Here is a 24,258-nt window from a genome sequence, read left to right as displayed (position 1 = left end):
ACAAGAAAACAGTTAGGAGGAGCCTATATAATCTGAAATAACTGAATAACTGATGATGTCATAGTGATGTCAAAATTATTTTAGTACCACTTGAAGGACTTCATGCATGTGAAACGGATCATTCGTTTGAAATAATGTAGGCCTAGTCTTGCATTGCCAGACCTATCTCGTAATGCCTTTAAAGTTGCCCGCTCTGAGCTTCAGTCCACCTTTCCCTACTCCATTTACGCCTAATTAGCGGAGTCAGGTGTGTTCAGCCAATCAAGAGCTGCTCAGGTGCGGGCGGAGTAGGGAGACCAGTAGTTAGCACCATAGGCTATAGGCTGCCTTTTAGTGTGTATGTTTGTATTTAATGCTTGGTTGTGATGTGAATAAACGGTAAGCATCTCAACAGGCAAGCTAAAAAAAAAACAAGGCGCGTATTTTAAAAAGGCCGAGGTGGCGCAAACATATCTGTTTGAACGAGTCTTGAGTTTGTCGCCGCCTGCTGGGGGGGGGGAGAGAGAGAGAAAAAAAAAAAAAAAAAAAAGAGAGAGCATGTCGCCTCCTGTTGCTGCGCCTCACTGTGGGATCTGCTGTCGACCTTTCAGACTGCACACATGAACGCAGAAAGCTTTTTTACGCTTTTTACTCGATATGTGCGACCCGGAGGTTTGGCGGAGTAAACCAGCAAAGCGTCTGCTCTGAGTCTAGAGGGGGAAACTAGGCTTGTCATTGCTGGGATTTTTTTGACACAAGTTGGCTGAGAAGTCGTTTGCTGGTGCTGCTTGGGCTGTTTGTTTGCAGAGAAAGTGTGAAACAAGTGTAAGAAAGAAAGCAACAGATGTTTTTGGTGGATATGCGGACGACTGAGGAATGAGAGCAGCAGCGAGGCACCGGCGGCCCTTCCAGCGGTTATGCTGCTGTGGAGTCGGGCTGGTCGCCGTCATTTGGCTCGCACAGGTCATCCAGGCACCAGGTGAGACATACAGGCTGCGCGTGCCTGCACGATGATTATAATCCTATGGACATTATTTAGATACACAGTGGAAATTATTATTCCATCAAGAAAACCCAGTCTAACACATGCTGCACTTATTGATGAGTAAACACAGTGGAAATATGAATCACGGTTGAATTTTATATGAATTTGATTCATTTGTTTGCCCTGAAGAGAGATAATGCAGCCATCAGTAGCCTATATTTTAGATCAGTTCCGTGTATTATAATAAAAACAAAAGATCCAATCAAAAGGAAAGGAAATTGTAAAATATATTCTACACATTATAAAACATCCATATAAAATTATTATTTTCTCAACGAAGGGCTACATTCGTTTAACTAGTAGAATATGCTGCATAATCCATGTACTCGGAGCTCAACATGTAGTGCTTTGTCTTCATTATGAGAAAAGATAAATATACTTCCCCTTCCTATTTCAAGCAGAGTTAAAATAGACATAACATATAATTGTCTAAATAAGAAAGAATGCTGGTACAATAGTTCACAGTACAATTCTAATTACTGTCCAGCGTTGTCCAGGCAAATTTGTCTTCATACTAACAAACAATGACACATGTCAGACAGCTGAATCACTGTTCTGAATATTTAAATCGTATTTCAGTAGTTTGTAACATGACTGCTAACAGTCTCCCAGCTTCTGTCCCTCTGGCCCTGAAGTACTGCGCTCACACTGCAGGAAGGTGACAATTTGTTGATTACATAAAGCAGACAGAAATCATGGTATGTATAAATCCAATCATTGGGGATAAGTTCAGTTATAGTTTACTGCAGATTAGGGCTGGGCGACAGGGAGAAAATCAGATATCACGATATACTTGACCAAATACCTCGATATCGATATTGTGGCGATGTTCTAGGGTTGATAATTGGTGCTTTAACAATATATCTTAACACTTAGATTTTAGATAAATAATCATCAGTGATGTGGACATACTGTAATAGGCAAATAAAATAACAGCTACAACAGTCTGGTAAGTTCAGAAAAGTACATCACTTTACTGTAATGCAGCCTTTAAAACCAGTAAAAGACAACACTTATGTCATATCACGATATTACGATATCCAAAATCTAAGACGATATCTAGTCTCATATCACAATATTGATATAATATCGATATATTGCCCAGCCCTACTGCAGATCGACCATGAATCATCTCAGAAGAAATACCTGTGAATGACTGGGCATGTTAAGGTTTTGTTTTTACTTTCTGCCTTTTCCCATGATATCACTGTAGCTAAGAATGTGTTTTTCATTGCCTAAATAAATTGTTGTTTAATGTCGATAACTAATAGATCAATTTTATTTGTCTTATATTGTTTACAGTAACTGCCATTTCATTCTATTCATACCACAATACAAGACATATAAAACATCTGATTGACAACCACCTCTTTCACTACACTTCCTTTCCTTAAAATCATCAACCTCAATAACGTTATGCACCGTTTCAGTCGCATCAGTAATCCAGTAATGGTTAGAATGAGGTTATTTTTTCTACATTAGATGTTATGTCTCATTTTGCATCAGTGCACCTTAAAGCATCTCCACCTAGCTCGTTATCTTCCCATCACCTTTGCTGATGTTGTCACACACTGTCACACACCCTCATCCGTGGCTGCAGCACAGACAGCGTCGTTCTCTGTAATCCTGTGTGCATTATAATGATATGAATGTGTTGTGGTGGTGTGCCCTTTGTTCTATCTGTTTTGATTTACATTTAGGTTTCACCCTAGTATCCTGCGTGGAAGAGTGTCCCGGTGAATGAGCCATGTCATTAATATTTATACTTCACCTTTAAATTATGAGTGTGCTATTAACCAGAAGAGGGTTTTTGAATCGAGATCAAGTCCGCTCAACTCAAACCATATAAAAGCACAGGGCAAGGCGTGTGTTCTGCTGTTTGTAATGGCGACAGGCAGGTTACTCTCACAATGCTTGGAAAATATTACACATACTGTAACATGCTGAATACCACTGCTTGTAGAACCATTTATGGATATGCTAATCAATACTATTAACATCTGTCTGTTTCTGGCAAAAACCATTAGATTGGATATCGGAAAAATATATTACAATAACTCCACCAGCTTGATGAAAAATGTTTTTATTTTGTTGGAGTTGTAAAGGCAACATCATTCTCCAATTAGAAAAAATTGCAGAAGCAACAAACATTGTTGGAAGCAATTAATAAATTAAACACATTTCTATGCTGAAAATGACCAACCATTCCCATGTTTGCAAACCTTGGGTTTTGATCCTTACAAGACAGACACAAAGCAACATTAGCATCCTTTGAAGTTGTGGTTTTGTGCTCCTGATGAAAGTTTAATATTCACTCTCCTTTTAGCTCTGTTTTGGTCTCTACCAAATCCTGAGGGAAAATATCTGGCTATTTAGCTGCTAAATGCTCAACTATGTTTACCAGCTAGTCACTAACGTGTCTGCCCATACATTAAGTATACCGTCAGTTTATCAGCTGTAGTTGCTGCCTGTTAAGACAGGAAACGGGGTGGATGAGAGTGGCAAGACTAATCTACTGAAAAACTAGATTAGGGGTCTGCAACCTTTTTACGTACACATTGCATACGTGATACATCAATTTGACTCATTTTTCTACACACATGTATTTCTAATGCCATCAGAATTATTGGTAATGGAAAAGTTGAATCAAGCCATAGTAGCTGTTCCCAAAAATGGAAATTGTTACAATTAAATTAAGAACTGTCCAAAGTAAGAAGAGATGACCAATTGTGTGTAGCCACTTTTGTTGACTTAAAGCATCAGGGGTCTCATTTATAGAACTGTTTTATAGAACTGTGCGTAGGATCCTTACTAAAAGTGTACGTCTGTCCAAAAGCCAAAAATGGCGTATGCCAAAAAAAAAATCTAATTTATAAAACCGTGCGTACGCACATCTGTAAGCAATGTTCCCTTTATAAATCACAGATTACCCACAAGTGTGCGTACGTGAATCAGCCTCTTATCCCGCCCTGTACACGCCCATTTTAACTATAAATAGTCAATGCAAAGCACCTCATGAATGCTGATCAGTATGTTAATGACCCTGGCAGTTGTTCTTTACACAGAATCATGACGACTGGCGGGCGGGGAAAAAGACGTTAGGGAATTGCTGCAAATTGAATTATAATTTCGGCCTGTTCTCGCAGTGTAGGGAAACCTGATCTGTAGACTATCTTTATTAATAATACTGTCCAAAATGGCAGGCATTTCGGCACTCGAGGACAGCTTTGATATACCAGACCTAGATTTAACAGAACTATATATTATATCCAAACAAGCCTTACTGATAAAGGTGAAGATTATATATAATATTTATATAAAAAAACACTTGGTTGTCTGCCATTTCCCTCTGGAAACAGCCGGTTGCGCCCAGAGTGGCGAGGACCTGTATTTGGACCGGGATGGCACAGTTCTGGCACGTTGCCCTTTCTACTGGACCCAATTCAGTACATAGATCCAAGAGCGCAGCTTTAGGAAATTTAAATCGGCATATTAGCCAGTCATCTTCGTGGTCCCTGAAGCCTCTTTCTCTCCTGATTCTTCTATTGGCATAGTCCTCCTGCAGTACCAGCAGTGCCATCATGCAGCATTACGCACGGGGGTCACCGCATTATATCATTCGATGATATATGCACAGTATTAAAGATAGATATTTAGTTATTTACTCACCATCTGCGTCGCCTATTCCCATTGTCTCCAAAATGTGCATACGCATGGGTCAGAGTTTGCGTGGAGGACTGGACATTCTGCCGTCAAGTTTGTTTTTTATAAATCACAACCTTTGTGTGGGAAGTGGCGTACGCATATTTTCAGCCCTGTTTTGTGCGTACACAACATTTATAAATGAGACCCCAGAACTTTTATTGCAATCAAACTGCAGTTGATATCAACAGTTTCCCGAGTCTTCATCTTTTTATGGGAGAATACTTACACTTATGACAGCATCCTTATTTGAGCTTTGCTCCACACTGGGGCTTTTGAACTTGTCTATGCTTAGACATTTATATAACTGTGGTTTAGCTCCCATGACCAAATCAAAAGTTAATCTGCTCTGCAACATGACACTTCCTCAATGTTCAGTCTGAATGTCAGTGGAGATATGGACGACTGCACTGTTATCTACGAGGAAATGCTCAGAGTGTTGGACTGAAATGTAAATATTGTTTTATAAAAAGTAATATCCAAAGACTTAGGCTTCAGTGGCAGCCATATTTAGCACATTGCTACTGTTTAGGATTTCACAGTCAGACATTTTCTGTGGAGGCAGTAAACCTGTTTGGGGAAAGACCTGAGGAAGCCGGTCTTTCCGGTTGATGTGTGATTGACGGGATCAAATGTCTTGTTTCTGCTGAAGAAAGGAACTATTATCTGTTTCCTGAAGGGAAAAGATAAAAGTGTATGGCTTTGAGGACTTCGTCTTCCAGGTCTTGTAAAAATCAAATAGGTGCTGTTTAAATATTTGCAGCAGTGTTCAGCATGTGTTGCAAAAAGATTAATTCATGTGATTTTGACTTCTTTACTGCCTTAAGAAAAAACAAAATCATGAATACTGGCTTAAGACAAAATAAAATCATGAATAAATGTCACAACATAAGCATTTGGCTTGGAGGTTCCCCACAGTCTGCACTATTATACTGATGTGTAAAGAGAGGAAACATGAATTATGGTATTTACATTTAACTTTTTGCACTCAACCAGCATGTTTATGTTGAGGCATGCGGTAGCAGGATTAGGATATTTCCATACAAACACATTTTATGTTCCTTCAGCTTTTATCACTGATCCTTCTGTAACCTCTTTCCTTTTAGATTTATATTTTAGGCCTTTAGCAGACAGTTATCAAGAGGAACAATCACTGTAACAGTAAAGTTTAAACACTAAGGATCACCTAAATTATAAGCAACTGCAGTACAAAGCTCAGGGTCAGAGTGAAGACAGGTCAGAGATACAGGTCTTTATGTCCAATTTAAACACATTTTTGTAGCTGTAAGCAGGTCTATTTTTTATTTTATCTTTACAGCAGAGGTGGGCCACCTTAATGCACTTTTATGAAATTCAATTCTAAGGGAAAAGGGCAAACTGGCTATTTGATACAGCAAATGCCATATTTCAAAAGTGTGGCTGTTGTTCAGGGCGGCTGTCATCTAACGTTGTTGATCACAAGACTAAAGGCGCCAAGATCTGGGTGGTTTACCACCTCAACTAAACAATTTCCTGAGGGAAACGCTGTGTAGCGTTAGCATCACCAGAACCCTCAAACTTACTGGAAGATACAGTATAAAGGCTTGGAAAGGAATCAGAGAGTCGAACTTTTATAATGAAAACTGTCTGGTACACAAGTATCTCATGCAGATTGAATTAACTAACGCAAGAATAAAGTCTTAGGATTTAAAAGTATTTTTAAGCAGTCTATTTTCAGATTAAGTGATTAGTAAAATGTCAATTACTTTTTTTTTTATTGAGACCTGTCATTTTTCTGTTAAGGCTGTCTCCAGCAGGAGTGAACTCATTTGCCTCAAGGAGAAGAGCTGGTGGAAATAAGATCTTATAATCTTCCAAACCCCCATAATGGCAATATTAATAAACAAAAACAGATATGCTTTCTCAGTAGTTTCTTTTGTTTTATTTGAAGAATGTTTTACCTTTTGTGCACTTTATTCCTGCTGACAGCCAATGCTTTTCCACAATTAGGGCTTGCATAAATTGAATCTGTTAATTTTTTAGATTAATATATTTAAAAAGTCTGTCACAAGTTCCCAGGACCCAATGTGATGTCTTCAATTTGCTTGTTTTGTCCACAAACAATCCAAAACTTAGTTATGAGAACTTGGAACCAGAGTATTTTTGTCATTTTTGGATTCATTTTCTGTTAATTGCCTAATTAATTAATCAACTGACCATTTAAGCACTAATCAGTGTTGTAATTCAAATGTTGTTTATATGTGCTAAGATTGTTGAGTTAATAAAATCTGAAAAGAAAAGAAAAGAAATATAATTAGCATCCCATTTTTATCTCTCCTTTTTTAAATGAGACAAGATGTGGTTTAGTTGTTGGAGACTTATGTGGTGTTATACTGTAAGTGTGAAAATGGTGCGGAGCCATCTGTGGCAGAAACCCATTTGAATTTCATACGAGTCAAGCTCCTCTTGATGCCTCAACATGAAAGCTTTCACGTCTCCTCTCAGCCACGACTCGTGAAATGGGCTCATTGAGCTGTAAGGTTCAAAGAAACACTACAGCGCCTGGCAATCACCAAATGCATCAGACAGACAACAAGCTGCCTCGTAAATAAAAGGACAGTGTAGTACAAACATAATGATAACGGCCTCACTATCTTCTCTGAAAAAGTGGAAAAATCTCTGTGGTGGGGCAAGTCTGTATTTCTTTCCCCCAAAGGAGAGATGATGAGGCAGATGTATCTGTGCGGAATTCTTCACCTGTCGCTGTAGTAAAGTCATAAAAACTCAAAGCCACACAGAGATTAGCTATCGAGGAATGAAATACAGAGCTGTAATACACAGCATAAAAATGTCAGTGCTAATAGCTCAGGACAGCTGACGGCGGCATCATTGAATTTCTGAACATGCAGCTTTTTCCCAGAGCCTGAAACATGACACTACAGTCTGTTGAGTTGTCACGTAAAAGAAGAATAACTGGAGAAACTCCATGGAAAAAGAAAGTGGCAGTAACAATACTTTGGACAAGTCAACATTTTTTATTTATTTAATCGAAATAAGAAAAAAAGATTATTTGGTTATTATAGTTAAGTTGGAGGTTCTTCGAAAAAAACAAAGTAGAGCTGAATTTTTTTTTATGAAATTGTTTGATGTCATTTATTAAACAAAAAGGCCAATGAAATCACTGGTTCCATTTTCTCACATTTGTGGACTTTCTGCTTTTGGGGTTTTACATGGTTGGTTGGACAAAGCAGTTGTAAGACAACCATGGGCTCTTGGAAACTGTGATAGACTTTTTAATTTTTTATTGGGACTGCAACCTATTTTCTTAAATAATTGATTAATCATTTGGAAAATAGTGAAACGATCACAATTTACTAAAGCCCAATATGACATCTTCAAATGCCTAGTTGTTAGAAAAACAGTCCAAAGCCCGAAGATTTACTTTCATATAGTCAAAGAAAAGTAGCTAATCCTCCCATCTTTTCTTGAATAATGATTAAAAACCATCAAGCAATTATCAAAATAGTTCCATTATTTTCTGTTTTATCGACGAATTGTTTCAGCTCTACATTTCATCGACTAAACAATCAAACTGAAGAATTATCCATATATTAACCAGTAATGAAAACCATAGTTAGTCCATCCCTAAATCACAGCACATAGGTTTAGTTCTTGGAGTGTGTGAGGTCTTTCAAGTGTATAAAATGACTCTGGTGTTGTTTTGTAACAGAGACAGAGTCTTCTGGGTTTCGGTCAGGCGTGGACGGTGGGGAGCTGCGATGGACTCGCCGGCTGATGCAGGAGAAGTCAGACAACCAGAGCGTAGATCAGCCCCGAGCAGGTGAGTCATTCTTCTTTACCTGGATAGATGTCGTCTGTTCCTCTAGGTCAGACCAGCGAACTCTCCCAGACTGTCTGCAGCACTTCCTTATAGTTCAGTGTAGGGGTGGATGATATGGATAACATCTTCTATCACAGTGTATGTATCCAGGGGTTAAATTGGGATTTGCTATGTGGGGGGCTCTGTGGTTTCAGGGTTAGATTAGGGGCAACCTGCCACAAACTACCTTAGGTTAAAGTTATAGTATCATTTTGTAAAAGCAAAACATTGTTTGAGCAGAATATCAAAGCAATTTGCATTCAGTTTTCAGTTCAGTCAGTTTCTTACCTATTTTTCTCCCTATCTTGCCATCCACCTCTCACTTGCTGCCATCTGTGCTGTCTGATTGACCGACAAGTGCCCTGAGGTTGCTTTATGGTGGTTGGAAACCAGCGTTAAGGTGCATTATAGACTGATCCGCTTGGTAGCTTTTGAGGAAACCCATTGACAGAAAAAAAGGAAAATCCTATGGAAGTTCTGATGTTCACAAGTTCTTACATCACCTAATTTAGGACTATGTTTTCTACAGCTATGAAGAAAACGTGTTTGATTCATTGTTTGAATTATTAAGACCGAGAAAACATTGTTGAAGATGGGCTTCGTGTTTTGAAAATGTAGGAAGTTCAAAGTGGTTTAGTGATGTTTATACGTGTGTGTGTGTGTGTGTGGTGTATGCAGGTAAAGGCAGAGTGTACCAGAGATTTCTGCCTCTCCCCTGCAGGGGAACTAAAAGGTCATGCGGCATTGTGTCAGTTGTCAGGAGTGTGTCGTCAGTGTCAAGCTTGCGCACCGACAGACTCAAGGAGACAGACGGAGCACACAAGAGGAAGCTGCCAGAGTGAAAGCCAGTTTAGATTTTCTAAGGTATTCTGTTTTTAGCAGCCACCAAGTTACCTTCCATTGCTTCCTGAGTTTGGCTGCACCCTAAATAGTTTTGGACAGATTCAAACTGCTCCTTATTATCACTGAGACTTGCAGCCAATGGACAGCAATAATTACACTTTTCTCGTCGTTTCTCTGGTTCCCAGGCTGATTAGATGGCTGGCTGACATGAGCTGCATTCATCACAGCTGACAGTTTTATAATAAAAATTCAGATCGAAGAGGAAATCTATTTAGCGAATAGCACAGAGTAGATAAAATAACACTGCCGCACAATGAAAAATCTTTTACCTTACTGAAAGAATACAATTCTGTATCTTCACATAATTTGCATTTACTCTCTGGCGGTGCTAATAATAGGCTGTCAGTCACAAAATATGTATTGTGTGCAAACTGCATGATTATTGTAATCTCACAGAAATTTATGCAAATCAAGTTATGCTAATAATATAGCATGCAAAGGGCCTTTTCAGACCACACTTCAAAATACCACCTTAAATGTACTCTGCCTACTGAGGGGGTGCAACCTAAAAATAAACCTGCAGACAATGAATAATTTTAACCTTTTAAAAAAAATTGATTTGAGTGAAACACGCTTTCATGACATCTCCTGCATGCAAGGATGTGTCTTAGAGACTTCCCAGAACTTATCAAATCAAATTTATTTTGGTAGTCACAGCAGTTGGGAACAATTATCATGTCCGGGCATCCTAAATTATTTGCAAAATAATTTATGTGCATCTGACGCTGGCTATTCTTCTGTATGAAAGGTTTGACTTAAAAATGATTTGACTAAATAGTGCATTTATTTTCAAGCAACATTTTATCACCAAACCTCTAAGCCATTTTTAATCCTAAATAGGTATATGGCGGTTCTAGCTCCTGATAATCTTATCTGGAAGAATAATTCCACAGCTCCGTGACATTACAAGTAATTTATTGGTTATATATTTTGAGAGCTTACATTTGAGAGGTGCACAAACACGGACTCATCAGGGACAATTGATCTGGCGCTTCAATTAAATTCACACATTACAAGCACCTCACTGTCCCTGCACGTCTCCTTCTGTGACATTACATTAGAGGTGTTTTTTGTCCACCCTTGATAGAGAAAATGAGACTCAGTGTCTCTCTCTACCAGTGCTCCATTTGCTCTATTCAGCAATTTGTGTTTTGCTACCCGATAACACACTTAACCTTTATTGAGTTCCTGGCTGCAAACGGATCTCCCTCATTATCTCTTACAAAGACACAAGCGAACTGCGGGCAGATACTTCACTGTGGTAATACGCTGGAGACGAGCAGGCAAACAAAGGGCTGGACAAGTAGTATAAGACACACCAGTGAGCATGGCTCCAGGCTCAGGTTGCCGCCCTCTTCCTCGGCCGTCTGACAGTGATTGCATAATCTGTAGTGTGATTAAAAAGCTTGCCCTGGACCTCGGGGGATATTATCTTGGGGATTGCACAGTAACGTCAAGCCCCAGACTCTTTCTCTCTTTTCATCCCTCCGCTGCTTAACAAGATGGAGACGGTGTGACCCGCCTTCAGCTGACAAGCCTCTGTTGCTAGGCAACTGAATGCTACATTTTGAAACCCAGACAATTCTGTCTTTCAAGCTCTGGAAGTCCTAAAGAACTAAAAATAGACCATGAGGAGAGGGGGTGGTGGTGAATCTAAATGATGTAAATGGCTCATACTGTGTTTGTCGTTGAGGATTGTCATGTTGTTTATTTTGGCAAGCTTGTTATGTTGCTATTTGGCTGAGAATAGTATTTTTCCACAGCCATATTTGAGGTTTTTTTTTAGGAAGGAGTTGAGAAAGAGAAGCTGGCAGATACACTAACAGAAATTGTCTTCAAATGGTCTTGGACTTTTATCAGGGCAGTCAGATTATGGGTACCACACAAAGCAAACAGCAGTTAATGCGACCATTATTTGTAGCCAAGTGAAGTTTTGGAAATTTTGAAGCTGAATACTGTAGGATAATTTTGTTCATTCTTTTTTACTTTCTGTCCACAAAAAAATGACTCAACATTTAAGGAATAAAGGGCAGAGGTTAAGGCTGATCATAAGTCTTGATTGTCATTAAAGAGAGGAGATTTTGCTGTTTCCTTTGACTTTACATTTTACTTCCTCACCCACAAGGCTGATAACCATGATAATGGACGGTGTTGTATGAGTACTTTTATCACACATAATGTTTAGTGTTTTTATCGATAGGCGAGGTGGTTGGTGTGGTTTGAAACCCTTCTGTCGTTTCATCAGCGTCCTATTTAAACTGCCTCAAAGGAAAGCAAATCAAAGAACACATTTTTATTCCTCATTAGAAATGCAGGCTTGTTGCAGAGAAGTGTGTGTGTATGTGTGTGTGTCTGTGTCTGTGTGTCTGTGTGTGCGTGCGTGCATGCTCGATACTCTAATGCCAGTTTGGTTGATCCATGATACGTCAATACCTTAGCTTATCTCCAGAACGCCCTGCAGACTCTCAGATCGATAACATTACTCTGCACCACCCACTGCCCCTTCATTCAGCTACACTGAAGCCCCCTGCAGCGGGGTGACTCAGAGAGAGCTCTGCTCCTCACATCAGCACTGCTTTCACTTCTTGTGCCTTCTGAAGAATTTTCTCGGCATTGAATTTATACTTGAAGATCTAATCTGCTGCACAGGCTTTATTGATTTAGACTCGAATATAAATACACATATAAAAGAAACTGTCATCTGTACTCAGCAACCATAACAGTGCAACATAATCAGATTTCATTTAAAAAAAGACAGAACCCTTTTGGATTTAGCAAAAACATGCTGCATTTGCTAAAGTTTGCGGACATTAATATGTGATCAAAATGAAAAAAAATAAAGCAAGGCTAGCAGGGGGGGGCGCCAGACAGAGTTACGACACGCACGGAGATGAGAAGGGTATGTATGGACTTATCTAACTCTGGGGGATACGGTGAATAAGACAAAGTCGGAGTGTTCCTTTAATGTTAGCATTAAGAAATGACCCCCAAAAAGTTTGTTTAAAGTTCTTTCATTAACTTACAGCAGTCGTCAACACAATATAGTGCAACTGTAGACTACAGCCAGTGAGTAGAGTACCTATGTTGAAGACCATTCTTGTAAAACAACTATACCATGGTAAACAATGAAAAAAGATTGATTTCAGGATTTTATTAATCAATATCGGATCACTCAATCAAAGATCAGTTATTTTAACCCAGCTCTACATACATTGCTGTAGTATAAAATAGGCCACAGTGTTTTATTACGGTTGAAAATGTTGTAGTGGATTCAACTAAGAATGTATACACTTTTATATGGCAGACACTAAGTGCCGATGCATTAGGGGTAAATTTACGCTTTGCTTCTTGGCAAACAGTGTCTAATTTTACCATATGCCTCCTGAATTTTATAATGCTGTGAAGTTATTATATAAAATTGTTGTTCACTGTTATTTTCTGTTATAATTTATCACTGTCTTTTCATTGCTTTACAGCATAATCTACCATATCTGCTAGTTAGCAGGTAGACATTAAGTTTAGCCAGCATGATTTCTTAGATATGACAACAGAATTATGAGTAAATTAATGACGCACAAGAGAAACAAAGTGAAAAACAAATAACAATTCCTTACCCAGCCATACCCTAGACCTAGACTGTTAATTCTATTACATTCATTGTTCTTCCAGACTAAGAATAACAAGAATAAAATACAGTTGTCTTTGCCAAACATCTAGCAATGTCCTGGTTGGTTTGTTAAACTGTTGGGCAGCATATTAAGTAAAAGTAACTGTAATCCACTATGCATTAAACACATCTAACGCACCATTAATACTATGTGCAAGTTCAAGTTTAATTCTTAAAATGTCTTTCAAGATATTCTAATATCACTTTTTTAGTTAACAGGGATAGAATAGATAGATAGTGGTCACACCTAATATACACAATTCAGGACAAAAGGAAACTCTTGATATTCAAGTTTTCTGTAATTCTTAGAAAGGACTCTCCCCAGAACGTTCTGATGCCACTACACTCCTACAGCATACTGTATGCATTAATGTGCCTTTTTGAGTTTTGCATTTCATGCACATCTTATTGTATTTCATGTTTGCAGGGGCAAAGGAAAGTCTTTTTAATACTCTGAATTAAAACAATGTATTGCTAATGGACCTAAAACGCTTCCTAGCGTTTTTCCAAATGATAAATTCAGATCTTCATCTTTTAAGAGTAGATCAGTGATCCAGCGTTCTGCACATATTCGTTTTTGATTGTGGCGTTTATTGTATTTGTAATTGATAACATAGATCAGTGTTTTAACCAGTCTATTAAAGCTTCACATTTGCCCCCCGTCTGTTATGTCCTTCATGTTTTATAACATCGGTTTATGTGCATTAAATGTGAAGAGGTTGAGGAAATGTACAGAGCTATTTACACTCGTGGATCTTTTTTTTTTTAATAGCCCTTCAGCTTGTGTAGGAATGAAACAAAGAGCTGCTGGGAGGACTGTGACACAACTGGATCAGAGGTGAAAGAGTTACAGTATGGAAGCATTTCATGATTCTGGCATTAAAAAGACACTGCACAGAGAGAAGTGATGTTAGAGGTCTGAGTGCACTTGTACTGTCAGAGGAACAGCACATCAACATCGCAGCTCGACCCCTGATTACAAAACGACTGACTTTATCAAGATGAAGGCACATCTGGCTTAAATCCCTGATTTGGGAAGTTGCAGACAGCGATTATCTTGAACCTATGTGTTTCAGTTTGTGGTGTTGTGTTGTGAAATCAGAACATAAAGAGTCTCGGCAAAGCACATTCCTGTCCAGTAGCCTTCAGTTAACTAGTATGCTGAAATACGCTGTGTATCTCTATGCCGTTCTCCCCCCTCGCTCTCTCAAACCTCTCCTGAGGGTTTGTAAGGAAAAATAAATATTTTTAGACATTACGGTCCAAAGCTGCTGTCACTTCTCTTTTTTTCATTTTTCATAAACCCTAACCATGGGAAACACATATTCACCTCCCCCTTTCTCACTGTTCAGGCAATCGCCTTGCCTTTGGCTTTCTACTGCCACCCATCAAAAAAAAAAAAAAAAAAGCTGCCCCCAGGGAGAGTGTCGGCATAGCAACTGCCTTCACCAGAGCAACTCCTCAAAGCATCCATCTGAGGTACATGCTGCAGGCCTCGGTTTTCACCGACAGAATAACCTGAGAGTTTACGTTTTGGGGCACAAAGGAGACTGGAAGGCTTCGATGGCTGTTAGACGAGACGCAGAGAGCAAAGAAGAAGGTGAAAGAAATAAAGCCACAGAGAGAGAGCACAGATGTCCAACAGCTGATCAACTTGAGAGGCCGCTGGAGAAGATGCATACAGCGCAGCTTCAGATTTAGGCTGCTGCTTTCGTGCGATAAGATGACAGAAAGTTTACATGCTAAGCCTTGATGATTTAGCAGATGAGCCCTGCCCTGCAATAACAGCTGGCACACAGAAAAATAGTTCTTTTCACCTCAGAGAGCAGAAAACAGAAACACTACCAACCTTCAGAAACTCACTTCATCTCTGGGCCTTGAAAATTATGCACTTAAAGAAGTTTATGGCACCATAAGCATCCAGGCAGGCGTTGTTGCACTCTGGCACAGACACAAATGTGTTTAAACATTACTGCACTAACATTTACATTTTCTAACTGAACATAGCCAAATTACTGTCCCCTCCTTGGGACCATATGGTCTCCTCCTCTCACTCTCTGACACTGCAGTGTTGAAAATCAAATCTCATATCCCCGATCACAAGGGACCCTCTTAATCCATGCAGTCTGTTGTTCACTTTCCATGCAGGCGCGCTGCATCATGACTGCTGCACTGTGCATATTGTGAGCTTGTCGGCCCACTGTTGTCTCACACAGCAGAAGAGCTATTAATAGCTCCATGCTCCCCGGTAGTTTAAATTCATCCAGCTCGGCGCCGAGTTGCAAATTGGAGCTGCACCACACTCTCGAGGCTCTCTTTTGTAACGTCAAGGGAACAGAGGGAAGCTAGGCTGTCATTAACAGTTTATTTTTGTTCTTTTACACTCGAGGAAGGACAGGAAGCAGCTGCCAGTTTCACTTTCACCTCACTTCCTGTCTCACTCTTCAGCGCAAGACAGATTATGTTGTTGTGGGTTTTTGTGTGGTGTCTTAAAAAAAAGACACACAGGCTGATGACACAGTTTAAATGATGACTTGTCTTTTTCATATCTGAGTTTATTTTGGAATGCAATTAAAAATGGTAATGCTTAAAAAGTGAAGCTTTATAAGTGTACATCAGAAATCAGAAGAAAGCAGAGCACATCATTTCATTTGGTAAAATACTGTATATAAGCTATAGTGTAATAAGTAAATTATGTCATTTATTCTCAAAATTTAAGGGAAACATTTTGTATTCTTACATCAAATGTCAAATATGAACGAATGCCTTGCAGGTTAAAAGACTGTCACATCATTATCTCATGTATCTATTTGTACCTAATGTATTGTTTCTTTTTCTTTCAGTAAATTTATGTCAAACAGCATTAGGCTGTTTTCATTTTGTTTGCAGATTGCAGAATATGGCTGTTTTTGAGTGAGGAAAAATAAATGAATGTAGGTATAATATCATATTTATCATCATGTCTATCCCCCCGCAGCCATCCATGAGTTTCCACAGGACATCTTTACGAAGGAACAGAGGAAGAAGGGGGCGGTGTGTCTGCATGCGCTCTGTGTGAGTATTTCACATATCGCCTGGAATCTGCAGAAGCCAACATTGCAAACCAAGACCTACACAACTAATTTATTTTATACAAAGGCAGGGTGTTCATGTGTCCCTCCACTCTCTTTTATGTGCTCACCTGTACTATCCAGGCCATCTACATGTTCTATGCTCTGGCCATCGTCTGTGACGACTACTTTGTCCCCTCCCTTGAGAAAATATCTGAGGTGAGCAGACTGCACCAACCTGCCTTCATAATTTTCTTAGTTTAACAGATACAAATCTGATTATTCTCATTTTATTCCAAGCTGGTTTTTTTACATTTAATTTTCAGAACCTGCAGCTCAGTGAAGATGTGGCCGGGGCGACATTTATGGCTGCAGGAAGCTCTGCTCCAGAGCTTTTCACCTCTCTCATTGGTTAGTAGCTCAGCCAATCACGACCAAGTAACAGCTGTGGTAGTTTATGAGAAAGCATGCCAAAATTAGATTTCACTTATTCTCAACATTTTAGCAGAGAAATGCTGGGATTTGAAATAGCCTTCACAGCCTCGGCAGTGCTCCAATTATCCAGCAGATGTCAGCAGAGTCAAATTTTTAACCTCAAAAGGGATTTTCCATATTTTTAGGTGTTTTCATGGAGATTAGTGACTAGTGAACTCCAAATACAAAGCTGGATGGTGTGTGTTTCTCTCTGTAAATTGTTGAAATAAGAGTCCACAGAAACCGATCTTAGATTTCATCTTATCTGAAACCAAACTAAATACCAATTCAAATACCAAATGCACACATTTGACTTCCTCTCTTCCCCTCTGTCACCCACCCTCAGGTGTTTTCATCACCAAAGGAGACGTTGGAGTCGGCACGATTGTCGGCTCTGCCGTCTTCAACATCCTGGTCATCATTGGCCTCAGTGGGATCTTTGCAGGCCAGGTGGGAACAACTTTAACCAAAATCTTGCATGCAGTTGTTCTTGAGTGAACGAACACCGACCTTTTATAACTTTTCTCCACAGACAGTGGTTCTGACGTGGTGGCCCCTTTTTAGAGATTCTTCCTACTACATCCTTGCTGTACTGACTCTCATCATGGTGAGATGTGTTTTTTGTCAAAATAATCAATGATTGTTTGTTAAACTTTTACGCCTCCACATTGGAAGTTGAAGAATCTATTTTATCCCCTCTTTAGGTTATCTATGATGCCACAGTTGTCTGGTGAGTCCACCTACCTTGATTTCTATTTTTACTTTCATATGATCACATTTCCATAGAAGCACTCCCACAGTATTATCTGTGTTTATACCTACAAAGATCTGCAACTTCAACTCTGTCCCCTCACGCTCTGACTGGTGTCAACACCATCTCCCTCAAATGACTTTTATTACAATCGGAAAGATGAGGGTGTCCAGTTCAACATCAGGGATTTTGCAACATGTTAAATAGATTTGATTTGTACTCGACAATAACAAAACATCTAAATATGTATTTCCAGTCGGCTCATTTCAGAGTCAGTAGAGTCTGTCGTCACACACATGATCATTGATTTGGAGCTTAGCTGTTAAATTGATTTCTTTTGTGTAGCTTTTCCTTTTTAACAGGCTCCTTTTAGTGCTCTTGATAGCTTCTTAGCTGCCTGTCCTGGATGTTTTCTGTTCTATCCACCTGAGGCCTTTTGTAAAAACGAATGGCTCTCCATTGTTGTATGCGTCACTGGTTTTAATGAAAGTAGATTTATTCATGGATTTAATGTGTGTTGTAGCTGTGGATTTATCAGTGATATATGGCAGGCTGTTTATTGAATCGTAGTGTGCCAAGCCAAGGCTATCCCGCTGTATTTCACCTCCCCACTGTTCTTCTGAATACACTTTGTCAGATTTGTGTCTCAGCTCACTTTGCCAAATCATCTAGTCTATCCAGGCTTAGTGGAACAGCTGTTTGCACATGTTCAGTTTGGGTGTATGTGGGTGAGGTTGATGGAGTTTTTTAGGAGTAAACAACAGTGTTATTCACTAGTGCTGTTATATTTTACAGTGCACTTAGTGCTGTATTTGTATTTTATGGGGATACATACTGTATGATCCAACTCTCTTAAAGGAAGAATATAAACGGGACTACAGCTTAAAGCCTCTTAAAACATGGTTTCAACTCTTTATAACATTTCATTTTCTTGACTAAATTAGCAGTTAAAGTTCAGAAGAAAATGTTCTTAGTCATTTCTCATAAAAGTTACACATTCAACATCTCGACTGATCTGCTTAAATTCTGTTTGTTGCACTATTATTCCCAACTTTTAAAAATCTAGTTTATAGAAGTGGAGAGATGCTGTATCAATTTTAACAATGCATTAAAGGTCCCATGGCATGAAAATATCACGTTATGTGTTTTTTTAACATTAATATGCGTTCCCCCAGCCTGCCTATAGTCTCTCAGTGGCTAGAAATGGTGATAGGTGTAAACCGAGCCCTGGGTATCCTGCTCTGCCTTTGAGAAAATGAAAGCTCAGATGGGCCGATCTAGAATCTTGCTCCTTATGAGGTCATAAGGAGCAGGGTTACCTCCCCTTTCTCTGCTTTTGCTCGCCCAGAGAGTTGGTTAAGGCCACACCCCACCCTCCACCTTGCACCCCCCCCCCTCTCCTCCTCAATAGCTTCAGACACAGAAATGGCACATACTAAGGAAAGCTCATTGTGGGACTGGCTCTAGTGGCTGTAATTCTGCACCAAGGCTGAATTTCGGGAAAGAGACTTCAGATACAGTATTAGGGGACCACTAAGGTCTATATAAAAGAGACTTCAGATACAGTATTAGGGGACCACTAAGGTCTATATAAAAGCATCCAAAGAGCACCATGTCATGGGACCTTTAAGGTATCTATGATTCTTATATAACTACTATATATATATATATATATATACTATAAATCATAAATATTTACAAATGAATTGTATTTAACACATTTATATTGTTGGAAGGCATTAGACTGCCATTGGAGTATGATTAAAATAAGACTGAAGATTAAGTTGTTATATTTAATGTGACATTTTGAAAAGAGGTTCACTTACACTGCACACACCAACTGTGTAACTTTGTGGTATTTGAGACCGGACTAACACAAATGTATTACTTGCTGTGCAGGTGGGAGTCCCTGCTCCTCATGACCATGTATGGAATCTACATTATAATCATGAAGTAAGTTTACCAGAAGACCAAACACATATCATGCCTCTATACCATATGGATGTAAGCAAACAGTATCGGTTTGTTTGCAGGTTCAACTCCCAGCTTCTGGCATTTGTGACGCGTCGGCTCAGGAGCTCCGGGCTGTGCTGCCTCGGATCAGAGAATGACAAGATGGGAGAGGATGCCTCTGCTTGCAACACCTCCCTGGTGCTTCTCAATAAAGGTCATAAGATGTTTGAATAATGAATAATCTTCTCTTCTTTGCTGCTGTGTCTGTTTTCTCAAAATCTGTTGTATATAAATAAAAGGAATGTTATTTGTCATGTTTAATCTACAACCTTTTCACAGGCCAAGTCCATCATCAGGAGGCTTCTCCAGTCATCATGGTGGATGAGCTTCTCATCCTCAACCCCCACAAACTGTCCTTCTCTGATGCTGGCCTGCGTATTATGATCACCCCCCACTTCTCCCCCCGCACCAGGCTCTCCATGGCAGGACGCATGCTCATCAGTGAGGTATTTGACACACATGGAACGCACATTATAACACAATCTTCTCTGATCTCTATAACAAAAAACGTCCCGCTCTCCTCTCACAGAGACAGAGGCTGATTCAGAGTTCGAAGGACCAGCAGGACGGCCAGGCTGGCCCCGGGTCACGAAGGGGATCAACCAGCAACAGCCTGAAGAGGATGGGGTCCTGCAGTCTGGAGAACGGAGGCAGGACACCCGGGATAGGAGACACAGAGTCAGGAGACAAGCCAGGGGTCGGAGTGTGCCAGACAGAGGAGGAGGATGACGATGGGATTTTCAATCCCGTGCGCATACCAGGTGAGGAAGATCAGCTGTAAAGTGCGAGTAAAATTTAACCTGCAATGATATTTGTGTGTGTGTGTGTGTGTGTGTGTGTGTGTGTGTGGGCGGGGGGTTTTTTGATGTGGTAGCTTATCCCTGGTTGACAAAAGTCCTTGAAATACTTGATTGTCTTGACTACCATGTGCCCTTCTGACCGGCTTCCCGCTCCTCACAGGTAGCTGCTGTGCGCGGGTGAAGTGGCTGATCAAGTGGCCTCTGGGCCTCCTGCTCTACTGCACTGTGCCTAACTGTATTCAGCCACGATGGCACCGGTGGTTCATGGTCACCTTTGTGGCCTCCACTCTGTGGATCGCCATCTTCTCCTACCTCATGGTGTGGATGGTAAGGAGGCACGACTTAATGCAGTGAAGACAGACCGTGAGCTTCAATTCTGAAACAATAAAAATGACAAAAAACTGATCACAGATGCTTCAGGTTGCTGTTGGTCTAATACAAACTGTATTGTTATACAGTTATAATATACAGCATCCCTTGTACTCTTTACAGCTACTTAATGTAGATGTAATGTACATCCATAAATTGGTATGCATAGATAAACAGAGACCAGTTGAAAGCTTTAAAGGTCCAGTGTGTAACGTGTTTAGTTGCTCATTATCAAATCTGTGATTGTTTACATTTGCATCGCATGAACTGGGGTAGACGCTCCATATTCATGCGCCATCTTGAAATACGTTAACCGGTAAGGGACATACAAGATATACAGTCTTGCTCCGCCTTTCACGTTTTAGCTGTCACATGATAAACTCACAGGTGCTGCTAATGCTGCTAATGGGTATCGTAGCTTCCTGGCCCCGGCAAGTTTGAAGAAGGAAACAAGGAGGACCACACGTATTCAAAATCCAAATTTCAGGAACAGGAGTCTTCTTCTTCGCCCAGAAAAAGAAAAAGGATATTGAAAAGAGCAAGAGGCCGGCTTTTTGTTGTTATTTGAGGATGTACCACCTTAAAATGCTCCCTCTGTGCATTCTTGACACTGATGTGTCCTAACGTTTCTGTCAGGTCACCATCATCAGCTTCACACTAGCCATCCCAGACTACATCATGGGCATAACCTTCCTGGCAGCAGGGACCAGTGTGCCGGACTGCATGGCAAGTCTGATTGTAGCTCGACAAGGTAAAAAGCGCAAACCTCATTCTGAATTTCCAAGTCTTTTTGTCTATTTTCTCTTTGTGGTGCAAGGGCTTCAATTTAGCATTTCTCTGTCACTTTTCCTGTCTCTTTTCAGGCATGGGGGACATGGCAGTGTCTAACTCCATAGGCAGCAATATCTTTGACATCCTTCTAGGTTTGGGTTTCCCCTGGGCTTTGCGTACCCTTGTGGTGGACTACGGATCATCAGTATGCATACACTTTATCTCCCTATAATACCAATCTTCTTTTCCTTCCGTCTGTGATTTACTGATGTCTGCATGTGTGTGAGAGGGCTATCGAAACTGATATTTTAAGTTCTCACTTCGGTTAGATGTTCATAAAATTGTGACACCTGCTTTTCCACCCCATAGGTCTCCATAAATAATAAAGGACTGGTGTATTCTGTCATCCTTCTGTTGGCATCTGTGTTTCTGACGGTGAGGAAACAAGTTTTAATATCTGTTGTCAGTATGCAAAATAATTAAAAATAGATTTTAATTTAGTTCAAGACATGGTGAACATGGGGGAAATGACACTGTCCTGCAGCGAGAATTTACCTTCATTAAACACTTCCTATTGACCTGCATGCAATGTGAAAAGGCAAAAACAGAAAACGTTTCTAATATAATTTGTCTAAAATTTAAAGCCTTTAATCAGTCCTTCCAGAAAAAAGTTTTTTTGTGATTTTGTAATCCTTGATTATGCGGCACGTTTAGTTAATAAAAAAATGTGATGGAATATGCAGGATATTTATGCAATTTTATGCGATGAAATTGCAGGAACTTGCAAAAATTGCGGGAACTTGCAAAAACTACGGTTTGATGAAAAAAGAGAAAAAAAAGTGATTCCCCCAACACCCTGCTTTTCGATGATGTTCACGTCGCATAATTTCGTCACGTCATAACGTTCCCATGGCAACAGGGGAAAATGGCTGCTCTTGTGTGAAGTAAACGCAACATTTTTCAACTTTCTACTAATATGTGACTTTTTTGCAACGAAAATGCGGGGATTATGAAATCATGCAAGCCCTGCATATTTTGCGTGGAAATCAGCAATTAATGCTGCAATTTTGCGGCAATTTTGCGGCAATTTATGCGGCAAAAGTGCGGCGTATTTGAAAAAATATGGCCCCTGCATAAATATGCAGACTTTGGCTGATTATGCATTGAATTATGCGATTGCATAATCGCGTTTTTCTGGAAGGACTGTTTAATAAAATTAAAAATCATTTGAATCCTGTTTTTAGAGGTTTAGTAATTTCACTGTGCATTTGTACTGTGTTGTACTATTGTACATGCTGAGCTGTTTGCAGATTGTTGCACAAGCAGGTGGCCAAAAAATAAATTAATGCATGTGTGATATATAGTTACTGGATTTTTTAACCCTCAAATATTGACATTGGCCTCAAAAATCCAGTATCAGTCCAGCTCTATTACATTCACTCTTAGATTTATCCAAAAACTGTATTATAGGTGAATCTTTTTGGCTCTTGCTCACCACTGTCTATGTTTTCAGGTAACGAGTGTTCATCTGAACCACTGGAAGCTAGATCGCCGGCTGGGTCTGGGCCTGTTGTTTCTCTATGCCATCTTCCTGCTCTTCTCCATCCTCTTTGGGCAGATGTAAGGTCAACCCTGTCAGACAACATGAGTACCTACCTTTCTACTACACGTCCTCTTACCTGAAGCCAAAAAAGAGTGACAGTGTTGGTTGTGTTCCTTGTGAGAGTTTCTGTGCACCTCCTGTTGGACTCGCTAGGGTGAAACTGTACAAATGCAACTACAAAAACACATACTGAAGTCTTTTATCGAAAGTACCATTTTTTCTCCTTTCTGAACAGTGCAGTGTATGAAAACAGTATTTAAATTATCAAATTGGCTGACTTAGCAAAATAATTAATAATATGGCAAATGGAAGCAACAGGCTTGTTGGGCCTTACATTGTCTCGCATTGCCAAACCTTACTCCAGGTCTGGCTCCTCCACACATATATTCCAGGATAGGAGAAATAAACGCTCTGGCTTGTTTGCATTTCTTTGAACCAATCATAATTGTCTTGGGTGGCGCTAAGCTCAGGTCGGAGAGACAGTGGCTCTGCAAAGTGGTCTCGGGAAGGAACTTGGTGAAACATTTGCACCCTGCAAAAGAAAACATCACATACAATATTAAATGAAGTTAAGTGTTCACACAATACAGTAACATGAGCTATTTAAATTAGCTGGATACATAATAATAATAAACATAATTTGCTCTCCTTCACGCTTCTACTTCAAGCAAGCTTGCCCTGTTGTACGATCCAAATTTCAATGTCATTTTCAATCTGTAGCTTGCTATCTCGACGTTTGTTGTTGTTTCCCGAAGAGAATGGAGTTAGACATATCCTGGAAATTAACTGTCGTTGATCCACACTAGGCCTTACATTACAATATAAAACAGGAAAAGACATCACCTAAAAAAATGTAATGCTCAATAGTATTTTCATGATAACTAGATACCATAGCTAAAATTTCAGTTTCCACCCCAGAATAGATAGATAGATAGATAGATAGATTTTTATTGATCCCAAAAAAATGGGAAGTAACGGTGTTGCAGCAGCAAAATATCACACAGCTCACATACAGAGTATACATTAAATAATAGGATACAATATACATTAAATAATTGAATATTACACGAGCAATATTTAAAATATATACAATTTGTAAATAAAATGTACAACTGTTTCAATAAGTTGGGGAGTAAAAATGTACATTTTTTACAACTATTACATGTTATTCCTGTTTTATATTTGAATACATGGCCTGTTCAACTAAGATTCTTTGCCAAAAGCTTCAGTTTTGAGAGAGATCATTCCTGCTAAAACTCAGCCAAGCTAACA

General features: G+C 39.6%; 1 protein-coding gene across 1 annotated transcript; it reads left to right on the top strand.

The window, feature by feature from the left end:
- Positions 1–534: 534 nt before the first annotated feature.
- On the top strand, positions 535–24,013 carry LOC120543586 (sodium/potassium/calcium exchanger 3). Its single transcript, XM_039776714.1, has 17 exons — positions 535–958; positions 8,436–8,546; positions 16,133–16,209; positions 16,350–16,424; positions 16,532–16,616; positions 17,026–17,129; positions 17,212–17,286; positions 17,384–17,409; positions 19,330–19,383; positions 19,464–19,597; positions 19,723–19,889; positions 19,973–20,204; positions 20,404–20,570; positions 21,249–21,363; positions 21,476–21,588; positions 21,753–21,818; positions 22,897–24,013. Exons 1-17 carry the CDS (start codon positions 856–858, stop codon positions 23,005–23,007), a joined length of 1,815 nt encoding a protein of 604 aa, XP_039632648.1. The 5' UTR covers positions 535–855; the 3' UTR covers positions 23,008–24,013.
- The last annotated feature ends 245 nt before the right edge of the window (positions 24,014–24,258 follow it).

The sequence above is a fragment of the Perca fluviatilis genome, chromosome 16 (assembly GCF_010015445.1).
Source record: "Perca fluviatilis chromosome 16, GENO_Pfluv_1.0, whole genome shotgun sequence".
In the NCBI taxonomy this organism is placed as follows: domain Eukaryota; kingdom Metazoa; phylum Chordata; class Actinopteri; order Perciformes; family Percidae; genus Perca; species Perca fluviatilis.
This window is presented reverse-complemented; position numbering and strand designations above follow the sequence as displayed.

Coding starts and splice junctions, on each gene's coding strand:
- LOC120543586 (XM_039776714.1), top strand. CDS start 856: ATGAGAGCAGCAGCGAGGCACCGGCGGCCCTTCCAGCGGTTATGCTGC. Junction 16,425..16,531: donor CCCTTGAGAAAATATCTGAG/GTGAGCAGACTG, acceptor TTTAATTTTCAG/AACCTGCAGCTCAGTGAAGA. Junction 19,598..19,722: donor CCTGGTGCTTCTCAATAAAG/GTCATAAGATGT, acceptor ACCTTTTCACAG/GCCAAGTCCATCATCAGGAG.